At 43.1% G+C, this 26,957-nt stretch overlaps 2 protein-coding genes across 6 annotated transcripts; one reads left to right on the forward strand and one right to left on the reverse strand.

Annotated features, from left to right (window-relative positions):
* The first annotated feature begins 1,494 nt into the window (after positions 1-1,494).
* Positions 1,495-10,081, forward strand: ZNF181 (zinc finger protein 181). 5 transcript variants are annotated; one of them, XM_012651513.1, is made up of 5 exons: positions 3,109-3,174; positions 6,424-6,544; positions 6,790-6,873; positions 7,818-7,965; positions 8,047-10,081. In XM_012651513.1, exons 1-5 carry the CDS (start codon positions 3,109-3,111, stop codon positions 9,302-9,304), a joined length of 1,677 nt encoding a protein of 558 aa, XP_012506967.1. In that variant the 3' UTR covers positions 9,305-10,081. The 5 variants fall into 5 exon arrangements, with proteins under 5 accessions (XP_012506965.1, XP_012506966.1, XP_012506967.1 ...); XM_012651511.1 differs by lacking the exon at positions 3,109-3,174 and adding an exon at positions 1,495-1,934 and having other exon boundaries at positions 6,787-6,885; positions 7,818-10,081; XM_012651512.1 differs by lacking the exon at positions 3,109-3,174 and adding an exon at positions 1,495-1,934 and having other exon boundaries at positions 6,790-6,885; positions 7,818-10,081.
* Positions 10,082-13,738: 3,657 nt separating this feature from the next.
* On the reverse strand, positions 13,739-26,502 carry ZNF599 (zinc finger protein 599). The gene is made up of 4 exons (XM_012651528.1): positions 26,485-26,502; positions 23,787-23,913; positions 21,909-22,004; positions 13,739-16,214 (listed from the first exon to the last, which is right to left on the reverse strand). Exons 1-4 carry the CDS (start codon positions 26,500-26,502, stop codon positions 14,689-14,691), a joined length of 1,767 nt encoding a protein of 588 aa, XP_012506982.1. The 3' UTR covers positions 13,739-14,688.
* Positions 26,503-26,957: the final 455 nt, after the last annotated feature.

Genomic DNA, 26,957 nt, shown 5'->3' on the forward strand with positions numbered 1-26,957 from the left:
ATATAACACGAAAGAGAAAGTTTGCTGAGCACAGGAAGATGACACTTCACAGATTCAAGCTGCTCAACAAATCCCAAGCAGAAAAAAATTTAAGAATTTCATACCCAGAAACGTTATGCAAAATTGCAGAAAATTTATTCTGTTAACTGAATTCAGTAGTGAGCCCAGGATTCTTGGGCACGGGGGCAATTCCTAGTATCCTAGAATATCCTAGCCTCTGCACTTTCTCCTTAAAATCTCAGTTTTTTTTCTATGTCACTTGTATTTTAATATTAAAACGAACATTAACCTAAAAGAACATTGACCAAAAGATGTGCAGTTCTCAAAAAAATACAAGGCCAACAGACATGAAAAGATTCTCAATCTCATTAATAAACTTAAAAATGCAAATTTAAGCCACGAAGAGTCACAGTTTCACACCTAGTAGATTGACAGGATAAGGGTCATTGTTCTCAAAGCGCTCCCTGGAGTTCAGTATTTTCAAGTCCTTCGAGGGGGTGTAACGCACATCAGAACGGCAGTCATTAGTGTCACAGATATGACGTGTCTGCATGAGTTTCCAGGAAATGTCCTTGGTTGGCGTACTGTAGTTGTCCCAGTCCAGCCACAGGACACAGCGTGGCGACAGGGTTTGGACGAGAGGAGACCCTCCCTTGCAAAGGCCAGCTCTCGCACGGCACGGTACCAGCAAGCCTGCCCATGTCCCGGGAGGAGCACGAATCTGTGAGCTCACGAATGACCCGGAAGACCTTGTTGCAGCCGCATAGTTTTCTGGGAAGTGTAGTTTTATGGCTCGGGCGCCACTGTCCTCACAGTGCAAATAGCGGGCTGCCCTTGGTCCTGAGAAGTGTAGTTCACCAGAAGACGACCATGCGCTCTCGACACCCGCCCAGCTGCAGCTGGTATAAAGTTTTAGAAAGCGGGGACCGTTTTTCTCGCTGGGCGCCGAGTCCGCGCAGCCGCGGAGACTCCTGGGAAGTGCAGTCTTCCTGAGGCGACCGCTCGCGGTGCCCGTTAACTTTGGTCCCGGAGGCAGAGGAGTCTGGGAAATGTCGCTCCGGCGCGAGCGTCTCTCCTGGTTCGTCCCACCGTAGTCTCGGGCCCGGGCAGGCTCCTGAGATCTAGAAGGACTCTGGGGCAGGGTAGTTCCGGGAGGGCGGCAGCCGTCGTCCGCTCACCGGCGACCCAGCGCGTCAGGTACGCGGAGGGGCCGTCTTCGGACGGCCCCGGCCTCTGTGCCAGGGAGGATCCGCCGGGGATCGAGTGTGGGTCCCCAGGGGCGGCCGCCGGGGCTCGGGCCGCCGGAACCTTGCTGGTCCCGGGCCTAGCGCTCGGTGTGTCCTCGGCCAGGGCTCCTCTGGGCCTCCGTGTCCTGCTCTACAAAGGAGGAGCGAGGACGACGCTCCCCTTTTAGCAAAACGGGCGAGTGTGCGTCGTGCTCACCCAGAGCAAACGCCGTCTACGATTGTTTTTGTCATCTAGCCGTGAAAGTGACCCTTTCTAGTTGTGTAACATTGAACAAATGGTTTCAGTGTCTTCGAATTTCAGTTTTGTCACCATTTAAAAAAGTAATCTGGGATAACGTGAGTGCGTGGTGAAGAGTGAACGAGCTGATGTTTAAAACTATTACTGTTGTTTTGTGAGTGTGTCTTTCGTGCACAGAAGAGTCGATTTTCCTCGCGGGCGGCACCTGGTAAATGGTTAGCTGCTGCGTGCCAAGAAACACCCTGTTGATTGAAAGGGAAAGGCCGGGACCCAGATTACTAGTGTGCTTTTCCATTATGGTGTGTCACAGAGCTGCAAGATAAGCCTGATTTTTCATGGCTGCTTTTTCCTGCCCTTACTAGGCCTTCTCAGGACACTGCCCACCTGTAAAACAAGAGCCTGGAAAGAGGACTGTGTTGACTGTTGGAAATTGCAAAGTAATGTCTCAGGTAAGTCGGTTTGTCCCCAGATCTTCCCGAAACACTTTCTTATAAGGACTCTTTGAGTTTGCTTTGCTTCTCCTGCCTCTTCCCACCTAAGAAAAATCCCAAATGGGACTGGATCCATGGTTCCTTTCATTATAGGAAAGGATGGAGCCCACAGGAAAGCCCCAAAGTACTGTCCTCCTCACTCAGTGCTCGTCTTTTCTATAGTTTTCTGCTAGAAGGCTTTCTAGAGTCTTGAGCCAAATTTTTTTTTATTACAGCCCAAAATGCAAGTTTGGAATTTTAGGTTATTTGCTCCATGGTTGTCAAAGCTATTATCATGCGGTCTCAGTCCTTCCAGTTGCTCAAGTCAAGAGATGTCTGGAGTTGTCCTTGATTCTTCCTTTCACTTAAAACTCACATTCAGATACTCTAGTTATTAATAGATCTAAAATGTATACGAATATATACAGAATCTGACCATTAGTTACCCTGTCACTGCCGCCACCACTGCCACCCCACTCTAGGCCACCTGGATCATTGCAGTGGCCTCCTAGCTGGATTCCCTGCCTCTGCCCCAACCCTCTTCAGTCTGTTCTCAGTAGAGCTGTCGCAGTGATCCTGTTGTTATATAAATTCCTGTCATTCCTCAACTCAAAATTTTTCAGTGGCCCTAACTCAGAATAGAAATCAGAGTTCTGCAATGACCTATAAAGCTTTGTACAGTTAGGCTATTACCTCTCTGATCCTATAAAGCTTTGTACAGTTAGGCTATTACCTCTCTGATCGCACCTTCCTTCTCTGCCTCCTTGTCCCTGTGAGCTCCAGCCACTGCCCCCAGGCCCTGGAAGTTGCTGTGCCATCTGCTTGGGATATGTATGAGCTTGCATTCTTACCTCCTTCACGTCTTTGCTCTGTGGTTACTTTCTCCCCAGATCTTCCCTGAACACCTGTTTAAAATTACACTCACCTTCCCTTGCCTGTTACTTCCACTCCTCCACCACTGCTTTGTTATTCTCCATGGCACTTACCACTCGCTGGCCGATGTACTCTGTTTAGTATGTGCATGTGCTCATTGTCTGTCTCCTCCTGGTGGGAGGAGCATATTTTCTTTTTTTGTTGACTGTTGTATCTTGGGTACCCAGAGTGGTACCTGGCACAAAACAGATGCCTAGTAAATAACTGTTGAGTGAATAAAATGAATGATGGAAAAATGATGGCGCAGAATCATGGGGTACAAAGTGAAGCCTGCACAGGAGAGGACACGAATAGCAGATGTGCATGTTGGGCAGAGTCTGTTTTCTTGGGAAAATTAGATAATTAGAATTGAAAAAACTATTTTTTTAAAAAGTAAAAGCTAAAATGAACTAATGCCAAAATCATTCATTGATTCATCTACTAAACACTTAAGAAGTACCTGTTAGGAAAAACTATTCATGGATTGGGTGTACACTGATACACAGGACTTCATGATTTAGTGCAGTCTTGTCTAAGAGAACTTTCTACTGTGGTGGAAATGTTCTGTATGTGGCCAATACAGTAGCCACCAGCCCCACGTGACTAGTGAGTGCTTGACCTGTGGCTAGAGCAACTGAGGAACTGAATTTTCAATTTTATTTAATTATATTATTTTTACATTTTAATTAATTTAAATCTATATAGCCAAATTAGCTCGTGGCCGCTGCACTGAGCAGTGCAGGACTGGCAGAAAAGTAAGAAAGCATAAGCAATTAAAATAAGTGCTAGGACAGATATTCTAAGTTCTTCTGGGGACAGGGACGAGTGAACACCACAGGCCACCCAGGCAGTTGAAGGACAAGAAAGCAGCATCCCTGGGGACGTAAGGCTGGAGCTGGGTTTGGTGGCCCATAGTACCAGAGGGGAAGAGGTGGAAGTGAAGTTATATGGAACTGAGGGAACACCTCGTGCATAGGTGGAGAGGCCTAAAAGGATCTTTCAAGGAACTGCACAAATTTTCTAAAGTGGTGGTTCTCAAACAGAGGCAATTTTGTCACCTTTGACCCTACCCACTGGGACATTTGGTAATGTCTAGAGGCATTTTGGGTTTTTGGTTGTTACAGTCACGGTAAGGGTGGGGTGCTGCTCCTGGCAACGAGTGGGTCGAGGCCAGGGATGCTGCTCAGCATCCTGCAGTGCACAGGACAGCTCCCAACAGCAAAGAATGATCCAGGCCAAAATGTCAACAGTGTGAAGGCTGAGAAACCCTGCTTCAAATAAAAAGAGTATCTATTGATGAGATTATGTGGATTTTCCTCTTTAAGCCATTAATACAGTGATGTTCATTAATATGTGTTCAAAACAAAATAAGAAATGTCTTTGCATTTATAGAATAAAATAGTGTTTTATGAATTTTTATAGCATTGAATTTTTTATTTGGTTTATCAAGTGAGATTTGTAAAAGCTAATCTTTAAAAATCATTGTGGAAAGCAGGAAAAGATCAAAAAATTTTCAGTTCCTTTGATAAGGCTAGCATAACCCTAATGCTTGGATAAGTATAAATATAAATTTAAAAACAGAATTATCCCTGGTGCCAAAAGGGAAAGAACCCCCAAGCCCCCTTTTCTTAGAGTATTTCCCTGAGAAAAACTTGTAAGTGTAAAACCTTTACCTGTCCGTTTGAGGTTCACGTAGATCTTTTTAAAAGCTAAATATGCCTCTTGCCAGTTTTACTAGTCAGCAAAGTCTTTCTTAAGGGTCTTGGAGCCATCTTTTTTGACATGCAAACATCAAGGAAGATAGTGCCCCTGTTTTCCCTGTGTGTGTAGAAGTCTAGCCTGGGCAGCTGGCTTTAAGTTGTAATGACCTGCTTGTCATGAAGATATAAGAAATGTTATTTTTATTTGGGATAAAGGCAATTAACTAACACAGTGGCCAATGTAATGAACAGGTGAATTTAGGATGAATTATGTGTAGCAAATTGTGCTGTCAGGTCCTCTTATTGAGGACAAGTTATCATTTGTTTTGAAAACATGTATGTAATGGATTATATCTGCCTGGCTTTATAAATGATGAGATTCCTTTCTGTCCTTGTACCCAGTGGATTGCCTGTGAAGTGTATCACAGTCTCACTTAATGCTTATTCAATAACAAAACAGTTTTCTTTCATTTCTACATTTGTGGAGAGGATTTTCTGCATTGGCAGATTTGATTTTTTTAAATTATTTCGCCAACACCAGACAAAGGTAAATTTCCCCTTTAAAAAAAAAGACCAGTGTCACTGGTGAACATAGATGCAAAATATCCAAACAAAGTAATACAATATTGAATCAACAACTCTTGGAGCAAAAAATTTACCACAGCCAAGCAAAGTCACAAATGAAAAGGAATAACAATGCCATTTTAAATGCATATATTTTGCACATATTATAATTTGACCAACCAATAAGCTGTTATTGAACATTTAAGCTTTTTCTACAGTTTTGCTATTTTAAACAATATTGTGAATGAGTACTATTAAGAAATTTCTAAGCACATCTATGAGCATTGCCTTAGAATATTTTCCTTAAAATGTGCCCTTTCTTTTACTTTATTTTAAGGTCCTATTAAGGAGTACCTCTGGCATGAAACCATTAATGAAAAGGTCTCAAATTATTTTAATTATAGAATGACTACCAATACGAAGTTTAAGTATACACCATAAATTTTTTTTTTTCATTTGTGAATCAGTTATGTGTATGCCTGAGTTCATTTGTGCAGCTATAACAGAATACCACAGACTGAGTAATTTATAAATAGAAATTTATTTCTCACGGTTCTGGAGGCTGAGAAGTCCAACATCAAGGGCAGGCATCTGGTGAGGGCCTTCTTGCTGTGTCATCCTATGGTGGAAGGGCAAAGAGAGGAGAGAGAGAGAGACAAAAGGAGGCTGACTCACTCGTCCTTTTATAAGGAACCCCTCCCATGATAATGGCATTAATCCATTTGTGAGAGCAGAACCCTCGTGGCCTAATCGCCTCTTAATGCTTTTACAGTGGTGGTTAAGTTTCCAGCACATGCTTTTTGGGGAACACAAACCACAGCAGTGTGTATCTGTCTATCAAATATGAAGATGTCTTTTTTCTGAACCCACTGGATCATTCTTTTTTCCTAGAACCTTAGTGGATCATCTCGAGTATCCCTTTTGAGAGAAAACCATTTTAGCCTCATTTTTTATTACTTACCCAGCACTTACAAGCTATAAAAGACATAACTGAATACTTGACTATATGCTGTCAAGTGTTGAATGCTGATTTTTAAAAATTTGTATAATTCTATTCCCTTTAACAAAATTAACTCTCCTGAAGCAAAGCTCTTATATTAATATTTGTCTCTTGCCTGTACTGTGTAACAATGCCAAACACATAATTATCCAGTTGTTACTCACCTGAGATCCGATTCCTGATCATTGTCACAACTTCTGAATCTTGTTCCATTTCTTCCAGAGTAATTTTACCGCTTGTACAATGACAGAGGCTGGGCTATGATTGAGCTTAAATATATTTGTTGTTTCAGGTGACATTTAGCGATGTGGCTATAGACTTCTCTCATGAAGAATGGAGATGGCTAGATTCTGCTCAGAGGGATTTATACAAGGATGTGATGGTCCAGAATTATGAGAACCTGGTCTCTCTAGGTAAGGACATCTGCCCTTCTGCTTCTTTCTTTTGCCACTCTGAATTGCTGGAGATCCTCCTAAGTAAATGGCTGAATTTCTATACCATGTTCCCAAGGAAATGTGTAGCTCTTTTGTGCCCTGCCTGAAACTTATCATTCCATTTCAATGAACATCCTTCAACCCTTACTTTGGTCCCTCTTATGATAGCCTCTCATCCTTGAGGACCACAGCTTAAACAAGTTCTGTATTCTTTCCATAAGCAGGTCTTTCCATAACTAAGCCGTATGTGATCACTTTATTGGAGGATGGAAAAGAGCCCTGGATAGTGGACAAAAAACTGTCAAAAGGTATGTTTCCAGGTGAGTTATGGTGAATCAGGCAAAGGAGGTCCTTGTTAAAGATGCCTGTAGTGAGTATAGAGGCATTTTAGGGATACTGTCTTCAGAGATCCCAGATATGAACGAAATTAAGGAATAGTTAGCTTAGATTTCAAAACAATCATTCCTTCATCCCAAATTATTATTTATATTTCTGATGTCATCTAATCAAAGTTGGAATCATAGTAATTTAAATTGTTATTCAAGACAAAATAAGGCAAATTATTCTTTCTTAAGTCTACTGAAGGAAAAACATACTGATGGTTTTAGGCTAACAAAAGCTGTCAATTAGATGGAAAATCACTTCCTCTAAAGCTAAGTTTAATAGATCAAATAGGAAGTAAGGAACATATAGGAATAATTCTAGGAATAATATTTCCTAATGTCCAGTGAATGATCATAAAATTTTACACAGATCTACATAAACGCAGAAAGCTAAATCTTTGTGAGCCATGTGAGCATTTAGATTTTTAGTTATTGTAACTGTTTAATGTAGTAGTATCAATTCTGCATTTTAAGCATATTGATCTGATAGCAAATTGAGATTAATTGAAGGTTGGAGAAGAAGGCTGTGAGACAAAATGTTGTCTTTCACACGAGTATAGGCACAAAATGATGGCTTAGAATCCAGAATGCCTTCCACATTTTCTTTCTGATAGCTTCATTTTTTCACAGACTGATTGCCTATAGTTTACCCATTTCCCTGATCATGCTCTATTCCGGTCTCTGTGTGCATCTCATTCTCTGTGGTCCGCCTGAACATTGTTCAAAAATCACTGGAATATGTGGGTTGTCAGAGCCATGTGCTTTCTGGGGGCTTACTTCTTACCCGGTTTTATTTCCACCATAGAAGTTTCTTTTCAAGAAGTAAAAAAAAAAAAAAGCAGTACTGTTACTGTCTTGATATATTTCAGATTGGGAATCAAGATGGGAAAACAAGAAATTATCAACAAAGAAGGACATTTATGATGAAGATTCACCCCAAACAGTAATAATAGAAAAAACTGTAAAACAAAGTTGTGAATTTTTAAATTTTAATAAGGATTCAGAATACATAGAGGAGTTGGAGGGGAAGCATGGAAGTCAAGTAGAACATTTCAGACCAGTGACCCTCACCTTTAGAGAAAGCTCCACTGGGGAAAGTGTTTACAAATACAATACATTTAGAAGCATCTTCCATTTAAAGTCTACTGTTTCTGAACCACAGAGAATTTCTGCTGAAGGGAAATCATGTAAATACGATGTATTAAAGAAGAACTTACCAAAAAAGTCAGTTATAAAAGATGATAAAATCAATGGCGGGAAGACACTTTTGAATTCTAATGAAAGTGGGGCATCCTTCAGCCAGAGCAAATCTCTTACCCTTCACCAGACTTACAATAGACGGAAAATCTATACATGCAGTGAATGTGGGAAAGCCTTTGGCAAACAGTCAATCCTTAATCGCCACTGGAGAATTCATACGGGAGAGAAACCGTATAAATGTCATGAATGTGGGAAGACTTTTAGCCATGGCTCATCCCTTACTCGACATCAGATAAGCCATAGTGGAGAGAAACCTTACAAATGTACTGAATGTGGGAAGGCATTTAGCCATATTTCATCACTTACTAATCATCAAAGCACTCACACTGGGGAGAAACCCTATGAATGTATGAACTGTGGAAAGTCTTTCAGTCGTGTTTCACATCTCATTGAACATCTAAGAATTCATACTCAAGAAAAACTCTATGAGTGTCGTATATGTGGGAAAGCTTTCATTCATAGGTCATCTCTCATTCACCATCAGAAAATTCATACTGGGGAGAAACCTTATGAATGTAGTGAATGTGGGAAAGCTTTTTGCTGTAGCTCACACCTTACTCGACATCAAAGAATTCACACTATCGAGAAACAATATGAATGTAACAAATGCCTGAAAGTCTTTAGTAGCCTCTCATTTCTTATTCAACATCAGAGTATTCATACTGAAGAAAAACCCTTTGAATGCGAGAAATGCAGGAAATCCTTCAACCAGCCTGAATCACTGAATATGCATTTGAGAAATCACAGTAGATTGAAACCTTATGAATGTAGTATATGTGGGAAAGCCTTCAGTCATAGGTCATCCCTGCTTCAACATCACAGAATTCATACTGGAGAGAAACCTTATGAATGTATTAAATGTGGGAAGACATTCAGCTGTAGTTCAAACCTTACTGTACATCAGCGAATTCATACTGGAGAAAAGCCATATAAATGTAATGAATGTGGAAAAGCTTTTAGCAAAGGCTCCAATCTTACTGCCCATCAAAGAATACATAATGTAGAGAAAGCCAGTAGTGCAGTAAGTGTGGAAAAGCCTTTGGTCCATATGAATCACTATACATGTGAGAAAGCATATAGGAGAGAAACTATATGAAGCAGTATTTTTCATAATAAACTTGAGCCATAGTTCCTCCCTGATTCAACATCAGAAGATTTATACTGTAGAAAAGTCTTAGGAATGTAGCAAATATGGGAAGACCTTTAGCATTGATACAAACCTTTTTGTCTGTCAGAGCTCCTACTCTAGAGAAAGCATACGAAGACAATAAATGTGGGAGAGCCTTTGTCAGTATTATCCCTTAATTGACATAAGTATATTCACACGAGGAAAAAAACCCTGTACATGGAGCAAATCTGGGAGAGACTGTAGGCAACAGGAATCTCTCACAAACTCCTACAGGACAGAAGCTGTATGAATACAGAAAATTTCAAAATTGTGGGAATTTCTTCAGTTCCAAGTGCATCCCTTATTCTGTATCAAATAAGTCAAATTGGAGAGAAAGCTGATGTAAGAAATGTAGCAGAGTGTTCACTAAGAGTTCTTACTTTGCTAGACATCAGAAGGCTAATGGTAGAACAACCTGAAGGATATAGGAATTATGTGTAAATCTTTCTTTGTAGTGATGCTGTTTGTATAAACAATTCTATAGACGAGCAAACAAGCATATTATAAATAAATATGCATTCCTTATAACAGCAGTTTGCTTTTACTCGAGTCCTACATAGAAATTATTTTTAGCTAATGGGCATGTGAAGATATTTAGTCATCCAGAGGATCTAGTTAGTGTTACAATGTTGAAAATTAAAGCTGCAAAAGAAGTAAAATGCTGTTAATAAATTTTTGGTCTCTAAATAAAATCATTTTGTATATAATGAACTCTTTCACTGTGACTCTTTCTTGCAAAATGTTTCACTAATTCTTGAAAAATTAAGATCAGCCTTACACTATAGGCTTTATTGAGAGACTAGCAAACCTGGCCTGGTCTCTGTGCCATTTTTCTTGTGAGGATAATTCAGAGTCTATTTCCAGTGGGCTTAAACACATTTCAAGAAAATTTGTTGAGCATCACTCATGTGTATTACACAATGCTGGGATATAATAATCCAGTAGTTCTCATCTTTAGTGGTACATTGGAATCACTAGGAGGGCTTGTTAAGACACTGACTGCTAAGCCCCAACCCCAGATTTTCTGTTTCAGTTGGTTTGAGGTAAAGTCAAGAATTTGCATTTTTCACATGTTCTCAGGTGACACTAATGCTGTTTATCTAGAAAGCATTTTGATAACCATTCTAATAATTAATAAAACCAATGTGACCCTTTCCCAACAGAGATTATATCTGATGAGAGAAAGCAAATAAATTTGAAATAATCCTTACAAGTGCTGTGAGGACATAACCAAGAAAAACCATCTGAGAGAACAGAGTAGGCTTAGCTGTGGACATGGTTTTTAATCTGAATCCTAAACGATGAGACAAATTCTGTGATGAAGACTCCTTATGTAGCTGTGTGCATACATGCACATGTGCCTGAATGTGCGCGTGGTTGTGTGGTGCGTGCTGGGTATTATTCTAGGTAAGGCAGACAGTCTAGTTCTGTCACGCTTGCAAGTTGGACTCCGTGTTCCAGTGTCTAGTTTAAAGTTCTGTGGCTTTGAGGTATTACCACTGGCAGAATCACTGGTAATGGCAGTAGTCACTTCTCCATCCCTGGGTCACAGTTATCAGGGTTTACCTTGAAATCCATAGTCCAGAAATGTCCCCATTGTCTTTCCAGCATGCCTACCAATTTTGAAACCATTGATTTACTGTAATATGTATCTTCTTAACATAAGAAACACTAACTTTCATCTCCAAGTAAGTGAAATGATAGGACCTCCAAAAAGAATTCTATTCATTGCACTGGCACACCTATATTACATTATTATACTTTGAAGAATTAAAAATGTGTGGAAATTTGTTTTCTTACTTGTTATGTATATCCTAGCATAATATCCTTTATTTTGCCCCTTGGACTAAAATATTTACTATTTGGCCAATTAGAGAAAGTTTGCCAACCCCTGATGTATACCATAAACTCTAAATCAACCACTAAACTCAATAAGGCTAGTAAGTCAATAAAAGAAGATAAAAATGGAATTGTATATTTTAAAACTTGATATTTTCCTGCTGCTGAAACATCCCCCCAAATATGCTATGAGCACCCAGCCAGGGAACCAGGTACACCAATGTGATAAGGCTGCCCCTGATACAGGTTCTCCTTCTTGCCCTGCCCTGTGACCTAATGACATTTAAATGCACCAATAAAATTGCTTACGTACTCCGCCCTGACCCCCATACAGGCACTTACCCATGGGTCCCCAATCTGTCCCCACCTGCTTGGTTGAGCTCACTCCCTTGGTGCTCCCCACCATGTGACTCCCTCATGGCATGCAGTGACTCTGTCTCTCTAGGACCCGTGAGTATAATAAACTATGTTTTCTTGAGCCTCTCCCATGGCCCCGCTTGTGCCTGCACCTGACCACCTCCTGAAAGAACAAAAAGCAAATGGCATCAGGAACAGGACAGTCTCGTCATGGGTAAGAGGGGACTTAGGAGACACTCCTCAACTGCTCAGCTTGCTAAGTGGCTGTCCCAGTGGGCTTTACCACCTAGGAAGGCTTATGGTCCTGTTGGTGTCCCTGCATGCTGCTCTGAGTGCTTGTGTTGTCTCTTTGAGGGACTGCCACGGCTTTCTGCCCTAAGTAGTAGATCTAGTCCTAGAATGCCCCAAGATTCCACTTCTGACTTGGCAAGACGGGGAGAAAGGTTCTCCTAGAGCTCCCCAATTAAGGGACATACTGGCAAATTTAGGTACTAAATTTGGCTAAAGATACTATGAAGACTCCACCAAGACCAGGAAGCTTCCTTTTGTTCAGGTTCTTTCCCAAGATGTTAAACTTGCAGGTAAGGCAGGTTCTGCAGATCGGAAGACTACAGAAGAATTTACATACCTAAGTGTTATACAGGAAAAGAGTTGTGTGAAAAAGCAGGTTTTATGAGACTGGCTCATTTTACCAAAAAAATGAACCTACATCACACAAATGGCCTCGAAAGTCCCTGGCTTTAAATCATTCAAAGATCGTGCAACTTTGTTACTGTGCATCAATACCAATGGTGACTTTAAGTGCAAACCACGAATGATGTATGAAACTCCCCAAATCTGCAGGAACTTAAAGAGAAAAACCTGAACCACATGCCAGTCCAGTGTAAGTGGACAAAAAAGCATGGGTGACTTCAGAAATATTCTGGGATTGGTCTCAACTGCTTCATCCAAGAAGTTGAATGTTATCTCCAATGTAAAATCCTTGCCTTCAAGGTTTTATTAATTTTGGATATTTTTTAAAGAACCTGAAAATTCCTACCCCGACCTAGACATTCTTTTCATGCTCCAAAATACTACATCTGTCATCCAATCTCTCAAAGTATACTGAAAAGATTTCCAGATATACAACATAAGAGACCTTTATAGCAAGGCCTGTGAGACTCTCAACACAAACAAGGAAACCACTACGATGGACAGCTGGAAGTCAGCCACTATATGCAATGTTATTGTGTTGGCACAGACTGGGATAGTATCAAGCAGGTGACTGTCAATAACTGTTGGAAAAATAACTGACGAGCCGAACTGCCTGAAAAGTTTAGAAGGCTTTGAAAGAATGACAGAAAATATAAAGAACAGTGTGAAACACATAATGCATACCACATGGCAAATAAGTGAAAAAGCCTTCAAAAACATGAAGATGTGGAAGAAACTCTGGCAGAAAAGGCTCTAGAACCCACCAACAGAGACCTGGGTGAGATGGTAAAACAAGGTATCGAAGTTAGGGATGATAAGGTTGGTGATAAAAATCAGCCTGAGACCCCAAGAATTGTCTCTCACAGCAGCCAAAATATCAGATGGAATTCTGCCTTGGAAAAAATTTCCGTGACATGGAAGAAGGTGACCCTATGCTTGAGTGCAGCCTCAAATTTAAGCCTTTAACCTCCGCTGCACTCCCTTATGCTGGGACACTTACAAGATTTGCAGTGAAAAGCCAAGCAGACAAAGATTACAATTTTCCAAGCTGCCAGTTCGGGAGGGAAAATTGTTGACACTGTCAACAAGTGGAGAGAGTGAAATTCCTGTGGTAGAACTGCCAGATGTTGACATGCCAGCCTCATAAATGTCTTCCTCTTCTGCAGAATAAATTCCATCCACTTCTCCCTTGGTTTTCTTGGGGCAAGCCAAAGTCAAGAAGTGTAACCACACAGTGTACTGTCCCATTGCATATCTTGTAGCTCCATCAAAAACAGACTTTTAATTTTTTTCTAGGACTATATGTGCATGACCGTACTGTACAGCATGGACTATGTGTTCACACTACTGTTTACTGTATATGAGCACTGAGTGTTTACTGTGTGAGTACTGTGTATGTGTACTGTGTGTATATAATTCAAAGAGTTAAAGCAGCACAGTAACAATACAGCAGAGTATACTACCCAAAAATGCTAAAATTATTTTATTATAAAGAATGGTAATTTTAAGTTTTAAAGAAATATATATTAGATAAGGTGTCTTTAAACAGAAAGAAAACACCCATAAAAGGTTACATAGTGACTGGTTGATGAAAATGTTTGGACCAGAGGCTCACAGAACCCAACCCTGTATTTCTCCTAGCAACGATGGTTCAGTATTCACTGATTCAGTGTGCACAGCAAATTCACAGAACATAACTAACATCAATAACAAGAATTCACTGCGTATAATAAAATGTATGCATGTGTATGTCTAAGTATTTCAGGACTCAAGCCTTTATATTTCGCACAAAGACTTACATTACTTGAAGAGTAGAGACAACAACGTTTTGGAACAAAAATTACTTTAATAAATGTTGCCAGGCCTGCCATCAATGGTCCAACTTTCCTGACTCTGGATGTACACATAAAAAACATATAAAGGGGATGAGGCCAACCCCATCCCCAACCTCTCCAAATGACAAATTGTCATAAACAGGGAAAGTGAAAAGAAATCATGCATGCATTTATTTCTCCTTTCTCTTCTAAGTCCCTCCCTCCACCTCTCCTTGTTCTATTAAAATACTCTTGAGATGGATTTATAGTATATAAATGAAGAGGAAAGTTGTTGCTGATATTTTACCTAAATGCATGATAACCACTGGGTCTCTCTCCTGGATGATTCTCAGGTATAGTGTAAGCCTCTATAGTGGGTCAATTTCTAATATACTTCTTTGGATGACAAGCAATGAACTGCCATAAAAAGCTTCAGAGGAATGACAATTATGTTTCTCTTTAGTATGAATTCTCAGATACTGAGTAAGATATTTCTCTGGCCAAAAGATTTTCCTCAATAATTACAATCAAAAGGAAAGGTATTCACCAGTATGAGTTCCCTGAAGTTGACTGAGGTGAACATACTTGCAAAAGGCCTTCTTACATCTTTTAAACTCTGGTATGAATCTTCCGATGGTGAGTAAAGGATGAACTGTGGCTGAAGGTCTTTCCACATTCACTGCATTCAAAGGGTTTCTCTCCCGTGTGAGTTCTCATGTGCTGAGTTAAGGCAAAGTTGTCACAAAAGGCCTTCTCACATTCTTTGCACTCAAAGGGTTTTTCTCCAGTGTGGATCCTATTATGCCGAACAAAATTTGCAGGCTGGGTAAAAGCCTTTCCACATTCTCTGCAAACATAGGGCTTTTCTCCAGTGTGAATCCTCATGTGTCGAGTGAAGGAAGAGCTATAGTAAAAGGCTTTTGCACATTCTTTGCACTCCAAGGGTTTTTCTCCACTGTGGGTCCTAGTATGTCGGATAAAAACAGAGTGGTGTGTAAACGCCTTTCCACACTGACTGCATTCATAGGGCTTCTCGCCAGTGTGGATCCTCACGTGCTGAATTAAGGAAGAGCTGTCACAAAAGGCCTTTCCACATTCTTTGCACTCAAAGGGCTTCTCTCCAGTATGGGTCCTCTTATGCCGGATAAAGGTGGAGCGGTGAGTAAAGGCCTTTCCACAGTCACTGCACTCATAGGGTTTCTCTCCAGTGTGAATCCTCATGTGTTGAGTGAAGGATGAGTTGAGGCAAAAAGCTTTTCCACATTCTTTACACAAAAAGGGTTTTTCTCCCGTATGGGCCATGTTATGCTGGATAAAAGTGGAGCGGTGAGTAAAGGCTTTTCCACATTCGCGGCACTCATAGAGTTTCTTTCCAGTATGAATCCTCATGTGTTGAGCAAATGAAGAGCTGTAGTAAAAAGCTTTCCCACATTCTTTGCATAAAAAGGGCTTTTCTCTAGTGTGCGTCATATTATGCTGGATAAAAGAAGAGCGGTGGGTGAAAGCTTTCCCACATTCTTTGCACTCATAGGGCTTATCTCCGGTGTGAATACGCTGGTGCTCTGTGAGGTGAGACCTGCGTTTGAAGGCTTTCCCACACTCTATACACTTGTATGGTTTTTCCCCAGTATGAAACCTCATGTGTCGAATGAAGTCGGCCATATAACGACATGCTTTCCCACACTCGTTGCATTCATAGGGCTTCACTCCAGCATGAATCTGTTGATGCCGAGCAAGGGCCCAATTCTTGCTAAACCCTTTTCCACATTCCTTGCATTTGTAAGGGTTATTCCTTACATCAATCATGTGGCTTTTTCCCGGTCCTTGAGAATCATGTTCATGGAGAGCATCTTGTGGAGCGATTCGTTCCTGTAAAACCCTTAAACCAAGACTATCATCTGTCTCCAAATTATCGCGTTTATGGTTCAACTTCCCAGGGCACGTCTCCTGGTAGAGGTCTGTTCTTGGCCTCAAATTCCCTCCCTGCATTTCTGATAGCCTTTCCTCATCTCTGGCTTTCCCCAACCTGGAATCCCTTGAGGATCTCCATGCCAGTTGTTCCTGGAAAGAGGATTCCTTGGAGAAGGCCAACTGAGAAGCAGTAGGCTCTGTAGTCTCAGGTTTTGGTTTTTCACCTGAAGGAAATCCAATATAAAAAAGCCATCTGTTAGTGATGTCAACATAGAACACACAAAATCACTACTTTAGTATAAGGAAGAAGATGAAAATAGCACCTCTGATGCCTACTATATTTTTGCAGTTTTGCAAGGTTTTCAATTTCTTTACTAATCTCTGAACTCTTGACACCTTTAAAAGGAAACCCAGGAGGAAGAGCTGGGACAAGGGACAGAGAATCTGGAGTGGAGACTCCTCCCCACTCTCCCAAATGAGGGAGGGTGGCCAGAGTAAGGATTACAATGTGTGTAATGAATGTGCTCTAAGAGAGGCACTCTCAAGGTGCTACAACATAGGAAAGGCACACCCAACTTGGCACAGATAGGAGACAAAAAGAGATCAGTGGTGGCTACCCAGAAAAGGTGCTATGTGAGCTTCTTTCTTTTTTTTTTTTTTCTTTCTTTTTTTTAATAGAGACAGGGTCCCACTCTGTCGCCTAGGCTGCAGTGCAGTGGCACGATTATAGCTCATTGTAGCCTCAAACTCCTGGGCTCAACGGAGCCTCCTGCCTCAGGCTCACAAGTAGCTGGGACTACAGGTGCACACTAACACACCTGGCTAATTTTCTGTGGATGTGGGATCTTGCTGTGTTGCCCAGGCTGGTCTTGAACTCCTGGCCTCAAGCGGTCCTCCTGCCTCAGCCTCTCAAAATGCCGGGATTATAGCTGTGAGCCGATGTGAATTTATTTATAAAGGAGAATAGCAATTCCCAGACAGAGGAATTAGGGGAAAAAATTGCAGCAGACGAAGACAGAAAGTACAAATGTTTAGAGTCTTGAGGGAGTGCTGAACGCCAAGCAAGTGAACAGGATAAGACGATGGTGGGGATGAGGACAGAGGGGCAGGCAGGAACAGAGAAGAAACAGATCTCAGGATTGTAGCCTGTGTAACAGCGACGGAAGGTGAGAGCAACTGGATGAACATACTGAGTCTTCTAGGCCTGAAGAAAAACTAGGTAAACAGACACAAAATAGATAACATCTAGACGAAGAAAACTGTAAAACTTCTTATTAAAGAAGATCTATATGAAAAGAGCAATTAATAATGCAAAGTTGTCAATTCTCTACCAATTCATCTATAAATTCAGTACAACATCAGATAAAATCCCAATAGGATTTTTCATGGATATTGACAAAGTGATTGTGGAATTTATAGAGGAACTATGGTAACTCTGAAGAAGAATAAAGCAGGGGACACGCTCTATGAGGAATCAGTATTGTGACGAAATTACATACATTGAAGCAGTGTGATGTATACATAGATATAAGATAAACAAAGGAAAAAATCAAATAAGAGAGTTCAGAAATATATATATGGAACTTTGATGTATGATATAAGTAGCAGAGAAGGCCAGAGGGAAAAGAAGGAGCTAGTCAATAAATGGATCTAGAAAAATTATTTGCCATATGGGAAAAAATGAAATTGTATCCCTACCTCATACCACACACAGAATTACCTCCAGACTGATTATGATTTAACTGTCAGAGGCTAAACATGCATAGATTTTGAGAAAGATGTCCTAAACAAGATACGAAAGCATTACTCATAAAAGACTTGTCAATTTGACTAAATATAATAAAAAACAAAAATGCAAACAAAGGTGGTAATATTAATATCAGAGAGCAAACGACAGACCAAAGACAATGAGAAAAAGAGGGGCAGTACCTAATGATAAAAAGACCAATCCACCAGGAAGACGTAACAATCCTAAATCTGTGTGCACCAAACGCCAGAGCCTCACAATACATGCATCAGAAACTGAGATGAAAAGAGAAACAAACAAACTCACAATTATGGTCGGGAAGTTCACTGTACTCCCAAAATAAAAAATGAACTTACTCCTGTGAACTGACAGTGCACAGAAGATATACATTGGCCAATCAGCATAGGAAGAAGTGGTCAACTTTCTTGGTAATGAGGGAAAAGCAAATTAAGACCACAATGAGATACCACTTTATACCTACTAGATTGAAAACACTTAAGAACCTCACAATATCAAGTATCAGAGAGATGTGGACCCATGGAATTGTTCTAACAATGCAAGTGAAATGTCAACAGGTATAATAACCATTTTAGAAAACAACAGAGCATCATCCAGTAAAGTTCTCCTTTTGCTTACCTTATGATCCAAAAATTCCAGGCCCAGGAACCTTACTAAGAGAAACTCCTACACGTGTGCACGAGGACACGTGCATATGAATTTTCACGGCAGCATTGTTTGCAAGAACAAAAAACTATAAATAAACATTTTCAAACTATCCCTGAAAATGGATAAATACAATGTGTTATATTCATGCAATTGACTATAGCAGAAAAAAAAATGAGTGAACTACAACTACAAGCATCATGAATCTTACTAACATACTGTTGATAAAGAGTGAAAATCCTAGGAGACAATATAAAATATGATACACCTTTTATAATGTTCACAGAAAAGCAAAATGCACACACACAAGTACAGTGAAATATGAATGTATCTTAAATTTATTTTTATGACTTTTTTGTGGTAAAATATACACAACATAAAACTTACCATTTTAAGATGAAACAATTTAAAAAATTAATGGGTAGATAAATTAAAGTGGACAAATTCCTTAAATGACTCAAATTACCAAAACTGATACAAAAAAAAGACAATATCTGAATAGCCTATATTTATCCAACCCCCCTCCCCGAATCTTCCCAGAGAATAGATCAATGGAATACCAAATCCAAGGTAAACTGGCTGTCTAGGCATGGGAGTCAGCACAAGAGTGGGAACAAATGGAGGAGGGAGGTAACCTTCTTGTACTTGGGTGAAGGGTTTGCAGGAGTTCATACAATCTTTTTAAAGACGAGTGAATAAATAAATACATTAACAAAATGAAGTGAAAGAAAATAAAACAACAACAACAAAATCCAGAACATGCACTGACCAACAATGACGATGTGTCATAAATCATGATTTATAATTTTTCTACATCTGTGCACCTTAAGACAATTATAAAAGTCAGAGGGCCTACAGAGAGTCGTAGGTAACTTCAGGGTCTCTGACAACAAACACCTCAGTGTGAAATTCCAGCAATACGCCACCCTACCTCTGTGACCCACTCAAATCCCTCAAGGTTCCGTGAAAGGACCGTGGTGAGGATGAAGTGAACAGCACACGTACGAAGCTTAACAAGGCACCGGGCACTGAGTCAGCAATCGGCGTTTATTAGTCGTCGTGTCTGTACTGTGAGACCTGCCACACCCGGGGTGAAGTTGACAGCACGAACACCAGTGAGTAAACCCAGAGAAAGTGCACAGAATGAAAAGGGCTGGGGGATGCTTGCTGAGGGTAATGGTGAAGAAGTGATCAGAGTAAGAAGACAACAGTGAAGGTCAAGTCAGAAGAGGGAAGGAGAAAACTAGATGACAAATGCTATAAAAGCTCCAGCATGAACCGTGAGAGGAGTTTCTGCTGAGGTGAAAGTCAGCGGAGCATCGTGGTTAAGAGTGTGGGGTACGGAGCCAGAACAGCTCATTTTAAATCCTGCCTCTGCCAAGCTAAATGTGCTTGGCAAATTAACTTTTCGTTATGGACTGAATGTTCATGTTCCCTCCAAATTCATATGTTGAAGCCCTGGCTCCCAATCTGACTGCATTTAGAGACAGAGCCTTTATGGAAGTATTAACAACTAAGGCTACGTGAGGTCATGAGGGTGGGGCCCTGACTTGACAGGATTAGTGTCCTTATCAGAAGAAACACCTGGAGAGCTCTGTCACTCCCCACCTCTGTGTACACACCGAGGAAAGGCCACGTGAGCACAGAGTAGGAATGCGGCCATCTGCAAGCCAGGAAGAGGGCCCTGACCAGAACCCAACCAAGCTGGCACCCTGACCTTGAACTTCTAGCCCCCAGAACTGAGAGAAAATCATTTCTGTTGTATAAGCCACCCAGCCTATAGCATTTTATTACAGCAGCCAGAGCAGACTCACGTACTTTTCTAAGACTCAATTTCCTCATCTGAAAAACTGGATGACTCTCAGATCCTGCCTTACGAGTTGTTGTGAGTGTTAACATGAGAAAAGCATGTAAACCACTCGTGTGCATGGCAGAGGATAAATGTTCAGTAAATTATAGACCACTGTCCATTCTCACTATTATAGTTGTTGCATTTGGCCACCAGGGTGGCACCAGAGACCTGAGTAAGAACACTTTTGGTGCTGTGGTGCTAAGAAACACCACTACTGGGCCTCAAAGAATAACGGAAAAGATAACCAACCGCTCAGGAGTATGTGGAACAATGAAGACTCTCTCCCATGGCTTAGTCTATTCGTTTAATGAGATTGCACAGCAATGAACTAACTCCAACTCTATGCAACCACGTGAATGCGTCTGAATCATAAAGATTATCAAAAGAAGACAGACATGACAAAATACAGGGTCCTATTTATATGCCTTCAAAACTAATGTGCGGTGACAGAGTCTAAACATGATCTGTTATAGAAGGAGATATTTACAAAGAGGCAGCACAAGGAGACTGTGAAGTGCTGGAAATGCCCTATTTCTTGACCTGCTGTGGTGGTTTCTCTGATTTATACGTACGTAAAATTTCATAGAGATGAACCTTCAAGATCTGCATATTCGCTGTGTGTAAACTACACCTCAGTACAAAAATGAAAGAAGAAAATAGTAAAGAAGAGGTCCTATGGAGATGTGTCTTCCAAGAATGAGAGAACTCCTCCAGTAAGCTAGGTTGTTCGGGTGAAATACAATCAACGATATTTAGATACTGTTGGAGAGGCAAGAGCATTTTTTAATTTTATGTTTCTGCCAAGTGTCAGAAACTTCATGTTTTTTATGTTGAGTTTAGAGAAGGGATGAAAACGTAGAAGAGGTAGGAAATCTCTGAAGAAGCATAAAACTCACTTACAGTGTTCATATCCTTTTATGACACCCTCCACTAGCATGTTGGCAGGACCTTGATTTGCTTCCGAAGAACAGCATACGGCAAAGGTAATGGAACATACATGATAAAATATACGTAATTTTACAAGACTGTAGCACCCATCTTGCCGGAGTCTCCCACAGTTGTCTCATCTGAAGACGTGCGCTGACGTGCTGTGAGCTGCCTACAAGTGCAGCCTTGCAGGGCACCCAGGTAAGCTGTGCCTGGACTCCTGGCCCACGGATGGGACATAGAAATGAGAATGTGCGCAAGTGGACGTGACTACGGCCCTTCTCTCCTGGCCCTCTCAGCCAGGGCAACCTTAAAGCCACATATTGATAATAGAAGGTACCTGATCCCTAAATAAGTATGCAGTACAGAGCCCTCCTGTTGACCCATGTTGGACTATTGCAGGAATGAGAAAAAAAGACTCCATCTCTTGAGTTACCACGATTTTGGAGTTTATCCACAGCAGTTGGCATTAACTCAGCCCAACTCGTACACCAAGGCACAGCAAGGCCACGCAACGTCCCTGGGGTCCTGAGGCTGGTGAGTGGCCAATCAGTAAAGCCCAGAGCCTGTCTCGTATCTAATATACCATATTCTAACATAAGTAAAGGCAAAGGCTTTGCGTTGGGGGTGGGAAGACAGAGGGGCCACAATTCAAAGGACTCCATGATACCCAACACCACAAAAAAGCAGCCACCCATGGCACCAACTGCCAGACTCACAGCCACCTACTTGCACAGGTGCTTTGGGGGAGGCCTCTCTGCACTGCCCGTAGTTCCTGCCCGTGCTCCAGTAGGTAGATCAGCTCTGGTTTGGGAACAGGATGCCCTGTGCAGGGGAAATAAATGAAACATGGGTAAATAGGTAACGACAAAAGGAAAAGTCTGAAGTTTAAAGGAGTATATACCATTAATATACTGCCATGAAAACCCAGAAAGAGGAACCATCCCCCTACCCTCTGCAAGATATTCCCTAATTAACCTAACTCAGTAGGAGTCAACCTCCCTGTGCATCAAGACTACCTAGCAATGCAAGGTAGAACAAAATAAACCAAATCTCTGAGCATCAGGACTGACAACTGGTAGTTTTCAAAGCTCCCCAGGTGATTTTGGTGCCCAGAGATAGTTAAAAAACACTGGTCTACATCAACTGATGAATGGCACCATCTCAGGGCTTCCCATGAGGCCAAGTGCTACATGCTTTTCAGAGTGAAACCGGTATAAAGTGGTCTTCTGTTACATGCAGCCAAACACATTTCGCCAAATGTGAAGGCTAAAAGACAAGACTCTGGAGGGAAGTCAATGACTGAGGCACCAAGACCCACGAGAACATCCATGAGAAAATCTTGCCCCGCCGGCCAGAATGCATCCAGTTGTCACTTGGCAAGTGTTCACTGATGTCTGCCATAAGCCCAGCACGGAGCTCAGAGATGGGGCAGTGGAAAAGGTGAATGAGACTTTCCTGCATCTCTGTTAAGGATCGTGCTCCCTGCCCCCTAAGGGACTCTGCTTATGTTGGTCCTTCCACCTGGAATGCCGTTCCCCGCACATCTCCTTTCAACAACTAATCGCAACTGTCATAAAAGAACATTGTACTTACTTCACGATGACTGACATCTGGGGAGAGACTGTGGGGACGCAAGGCTGGGAGAGCCTCGTCAGAGGTGACATCTGGGAAAAGTGGGAGCTTGAGCCTCCACTCAATTCCTACTCAGACCAATCTGTGGGTAAACTGGCCATGAAAGGTTTAGGTGGGAGAACATTTGGGATTTATGCATTTGATAACAAATACATGTATAGCATTTGCTATGTTCCCAGGTCTCTTTTAAGTGCTTTACAGATATCAGATCACATGGCCTTACATGAAAGGTTACTATAAAAATGATGAAATCAAAATAATAGTTTTAAGTCCCAGCAAGCTTATGTTACCTGTTCAAGTCTGGCAGTTTGAGACTATTCTTCCTGCTGAGGAGGAATTTAGCCAACAGTTTTGGAAGTGTTAAAAGACTCGGCACTAAGCCAGGATTCAACGATCAAGAGGCAGGAAAGAGAAAGAAAAACCCCAGCTTTCTCAGATGGCCATCAGTACCATTTGATAATGTGTCTCCATATCCTCTAAAATCATCTCCAGTACTAGCAGAGAAGCAACACACAGGCCTTAAAGAAATAAGGGTCAACTCAACCGTGCAGGTACCAGTGGTCAAAGAAGACTTTCAGCCAAGATTGTGTTGCTTAAACAGATACTGGTAGCACGGATGACAAATACCTTCTTACTGCCTGTCTACGTCACTCTCTTCCTGGAGAACCTCCCATTACCCACAGGTCCTGCTAACTGGGCTGTGAGGACATTTGACTCAACCGAGGACATCAGACTGAGGCCAGCTTGTGCTACACTGGGATGAAGGGTTGAGAAGGACCGTGTTCCTTACACAGTAAGCCCTGATGGAGATATAGGGAAACCAAACAAGAGGACGCGACACCACAGCGCGCTGCGGCTGGAGGGAGAAGGGGAGGTGGGCTCCTGAGGGCATCTCAACCCGTCGGGCCTAGAGAAAGAGGTGGAATGGAAGAGGCTGTGGGTCTCCCACAGGGGACGGAAATGAGGCCTTACCCAGGGAGACAAAGAGCCCGCAGGTCTCCAGCATCACTTCCTGGTACAGGGTCCTCTGCGCCAGGTCCAGGTGCCCCCACTCCTCCCCAGTGAAGGTCACAGCCACATCTTCAAATGATACCAAAGCCTGAAAGTCAAACAGAGGTGACAGGGTGGCTGTGCAGCTATTAGATGAAATTAGAGCCTATTGCTTGGTCACTGGCAAAAGTCCAGGAGCCCCACGGCCTGAACCACTGAGCATCTCTTAAGACCTCAGCTCCGCAGAGGCAGACGGTACCCTTGACAGAATAGAGGGCTGGGAGAGACAGCCTCTGACGTGGGAAGCCATCAGAGAACGACACAAGACAACGATAATCCCATGTGGACTGAGAGGAGAAGACAGTAAGTGCTCTGGGATGTTAGAAGAGTGAGGGAAAAAATAAGAATCCAAACGATGACGACAGCAGCAGCAGCCGGCCCCGCTGGTCCACACTGTCTGCCTGCACCTGCGGGCTCTCCGAGCTGTGTTAAGGCAACTAAAGTCTGAAACCAGACTTCTGGGGTTTCAATCCAGCCTCTTGAACCAACACGTGACAGATGTGTGACCTTGGGGAAGTCTCTTAATTTCTGTGAGCCTCAGCTTCCACATCAGTACAATAGTTCTTACTTTACCAGACTGTTGTGAGAATTAGAGAAAATGTTCGCCGAGCAAACGCTGCAGTGCCCAGCACACGTCACGATGTGTGCTTGTGAATTTTACCAACTGCCCACAGCCCGTGAGGTAAATGCCATCATCGTCTCCATTTCACAGTCGGCAAGCTGAGGCCCAGAGTCAAGTCACTCAGAGTTGTGTGTCTAACGAACAGAGGCAGGATCTGAACCCAGGGCCCTCTGGCCCAGAGTCTGCGGGTATAATCCCCACAATCCTCCACGACCACAGGGAAGCCAAAGGGACAAGGGCGAGAAGCATGTCCAATAATTTCTACAGTTGCAATCAAGTCAGCCACTCCTGACAATATTCCCATAGATACAGGAGGAGAGGGGCCCTCTCATCACCTGCCTTACAGAAGCAGCTCCTGAAGAGGTGCCAACTGCCCCGGGCATGGCAGGGCTCAAACAAGCTCTCCCTGCCCTCAAGCTGCAGCTGGGACATGCAGACACCTTGGAAGATTCCACAAGGGACTACCAGCCTATTCTTTTTCCTTCTGAGCCACTGTTAGCACACTTCCCCAAGGTGTCACTACTTAAGTACCAGATAACACAAGCTGCTAAAGACAACGCAGGCTGCGGCTCTACGAAGCTGGGCGGCAGCCTTGAGCATGATGTCTGTCCTGGGTGAGGATGGGATGGCGGGATGAGGATCCATCAGATGACCACAAAATCTCACCTTCCTGAGATACATCTCAGCAGGTGAAGGGAGCTCTTGGCAACGCCCCGGCCTTCTCATGCCTCCTTGAACAAAAAACACTCCATGCCTTTGTCTACGCAGTTCCCTTTGCCTGGAAGATTCCCCAAAGTCCCCCTCACTCCCATGCTCACCTCCCAGAGAAAGGCCTGTACCCTCCCCTTGCAAAGTTTACTTTAGGTATCACCCTGCAGGTCCCCCAACCCACTGTGCGTGGAGGGTTGGTTAAACAGTGTAGGCTCTTGTGGTCAACATGCTGGATGTGTCTCTGCTACTTATGAACTGCGTGACCTTGGGTAGTTAACAATCTTTCTGAGTCTCCAGTTCCTCTTCTGTAAAGCAAAGAAAATGAAAGAATCTTACTCTGAGAAGGAGGGGATTAAATGAAGTGGTAAATAGAAACTGTCCCTCAGTGCATATCAAGGGCTCAATGAAGACCAGCTATTATTTGTTGTTTTGTGATTAGTATTTTTCCTATTTGCTCCTATAGCACCCTGGGAAAGCTCAGTGCAGCACACGTCCAAGGGGCAGCCTGCAGAGATCTGGGGACAATGTGACAGAAAGAAGTGGACAGCAAGCTTAGCATGTTCAGGAGAGAAGAGTGGAAGGGGTGGGGCGATGGTCTGGCGGCCCGGACAGAGACTCTGCAGCCCTGGTGGGGCGTTTGGATTAAATCTAAGTATGACGGGAGCCCCAGAAGGTAGACTCTTTCATTCATCAATTGCTTACTGGGTAAGTGGTACAGGCCAGAACTGCACTAGGCCCGAGGATAAAAAAAGAGAATAAGAGCTCTCATTCCGGGGATGGGGAAAGATCCTCAACAATAAACCAGCAAGCTAACGTCAGAAGATTCTAGAAAACAACAAAAGAGTGACACGACTACAAAGATTAGGAGATTTCAGAAGAGGCAACCAGGGAAGAACTCTCTGAAGGGACCCTCGAACAGGCTGGAATGAAGTCAGAGGCAGGCCAGGTGAGGGAAAATGGATAAACAAGTCCTGAAGGAGGAGATCAGGGCTGTGATGAGCGAACGGGGTGACACGCTGCACAGTAACTTGGGCCTGCCGTGTGCTTACATTCCAAGAGACACAAACTCCCGTACATGGTCACGGGGACCCCTCCTTCCACCCTCTGAAGTCAGGACCTGGCTTTGGAGGTGATCGGCCCCGTCCTCTTACCCCACCCCCTCCAGCATCTCCAGATCCAAGGGCATCAAAAGGGAAAGGCGCAGAGTGCCAGGATCCCCTATGTCACATTGAAGGGACCGCGCGGGCGGCGACCCAGCTCGCGTGGCCTGCGAACCCCCCCACTCACCAACGCCGGCGCCGCCATCGGACCCAGTGGGCGGAGCGAGGCCTTGAGTGGCGGCGACGGAAACCGGTGCGGCGGGCTCAGCCGACCCTCGCTCCCGCCCTGGCGGCGTCGGATCCCAGTCTCCGCGGTGCGGACTGACCACAAGACTCAAGGCGCCGTCTCCGGGCGCTGCGGGACAGAGCCCCGGAAAGCACTCGGCGGGCAACCCTGCTGGGGCGGGGTCGCGGCTAGCACGAAAGCGTAAGGGGTCCTGTTCTCTTCACGGTCCTTTCCTGCTCGGTCTCGAAAGCCCGGGGGAGCAGCCTCAGCCCTCCGTTCCAGCCCTCCCAGCCCCGTCCTGATACACGAAGCCGAGGCCCCGCCCACTGCCGCCGGGAACGCCCCCTGCGCCTCCGTCATCGGCCGGCGCCTGCCTCCGGCGCTCCAGGCACTGCCTTCTGGGTAATGGAGTGTCGGACCTGAATCCGGGTGGA

The sequence above is a fragment of the Propithecus coquereli genome, unplaced genomic scaffold, assembly GCF_000956105.1.
Source record: "Propithecus coquereli isolate 6110/MARCELLA unplaced genomic scaffold, Pcoq_1.0 Scaffold358, whole genome shotgun sequence".
Classification (NCBI taxonomy): domain Eukaryota; kingdom Metazoa; phylum Chordata; class Mammalia; order Primates; family Indriidae; genus Propithecus; species Propithecus coquereli.

Bases quoted from the DNA above. Each gene is read 5' to 3' on its own strand.
- ZNF181 (XM_012651509.1), top strand. From the start codon at position 3,109: ATGAATGATGGAAAAATGATGGCGCAGAATCATGGGGTACAAAGTGAA. The intron at 3,175-6,423 runs ACGAATAGCAGA...TTGTTGTTTCAG, and splicing joins AAGCCTGCACAGGAGAGGAC to GTGACATTTAGCGATGTGGC. The intron at 6,886-7,817 runs GTGAGTTATGGT...GATATATTTCAG, and splicing joins GTCAAAAGGTATGTTTCCAG to ATTGGGAATCAAGATGGGAA.
- ZNF599 (XM_012651528.1), bottom strand. The intron at 22,005-23,786 runs GTAAGGCCTCAT...TCCCCTGCACAG, and splicing joins CGGGCTCTTTGTCTCCCTGG to GGCATCCTGTTCCCAAACCA. The intron at 16,215-21,908 runs GTAGGTGGCTGT...GATTTCCTTCAG, and splicing joins CCCCCAAAGCACCTGTGCAA to GTGAAAAACCAAAACCTGAG.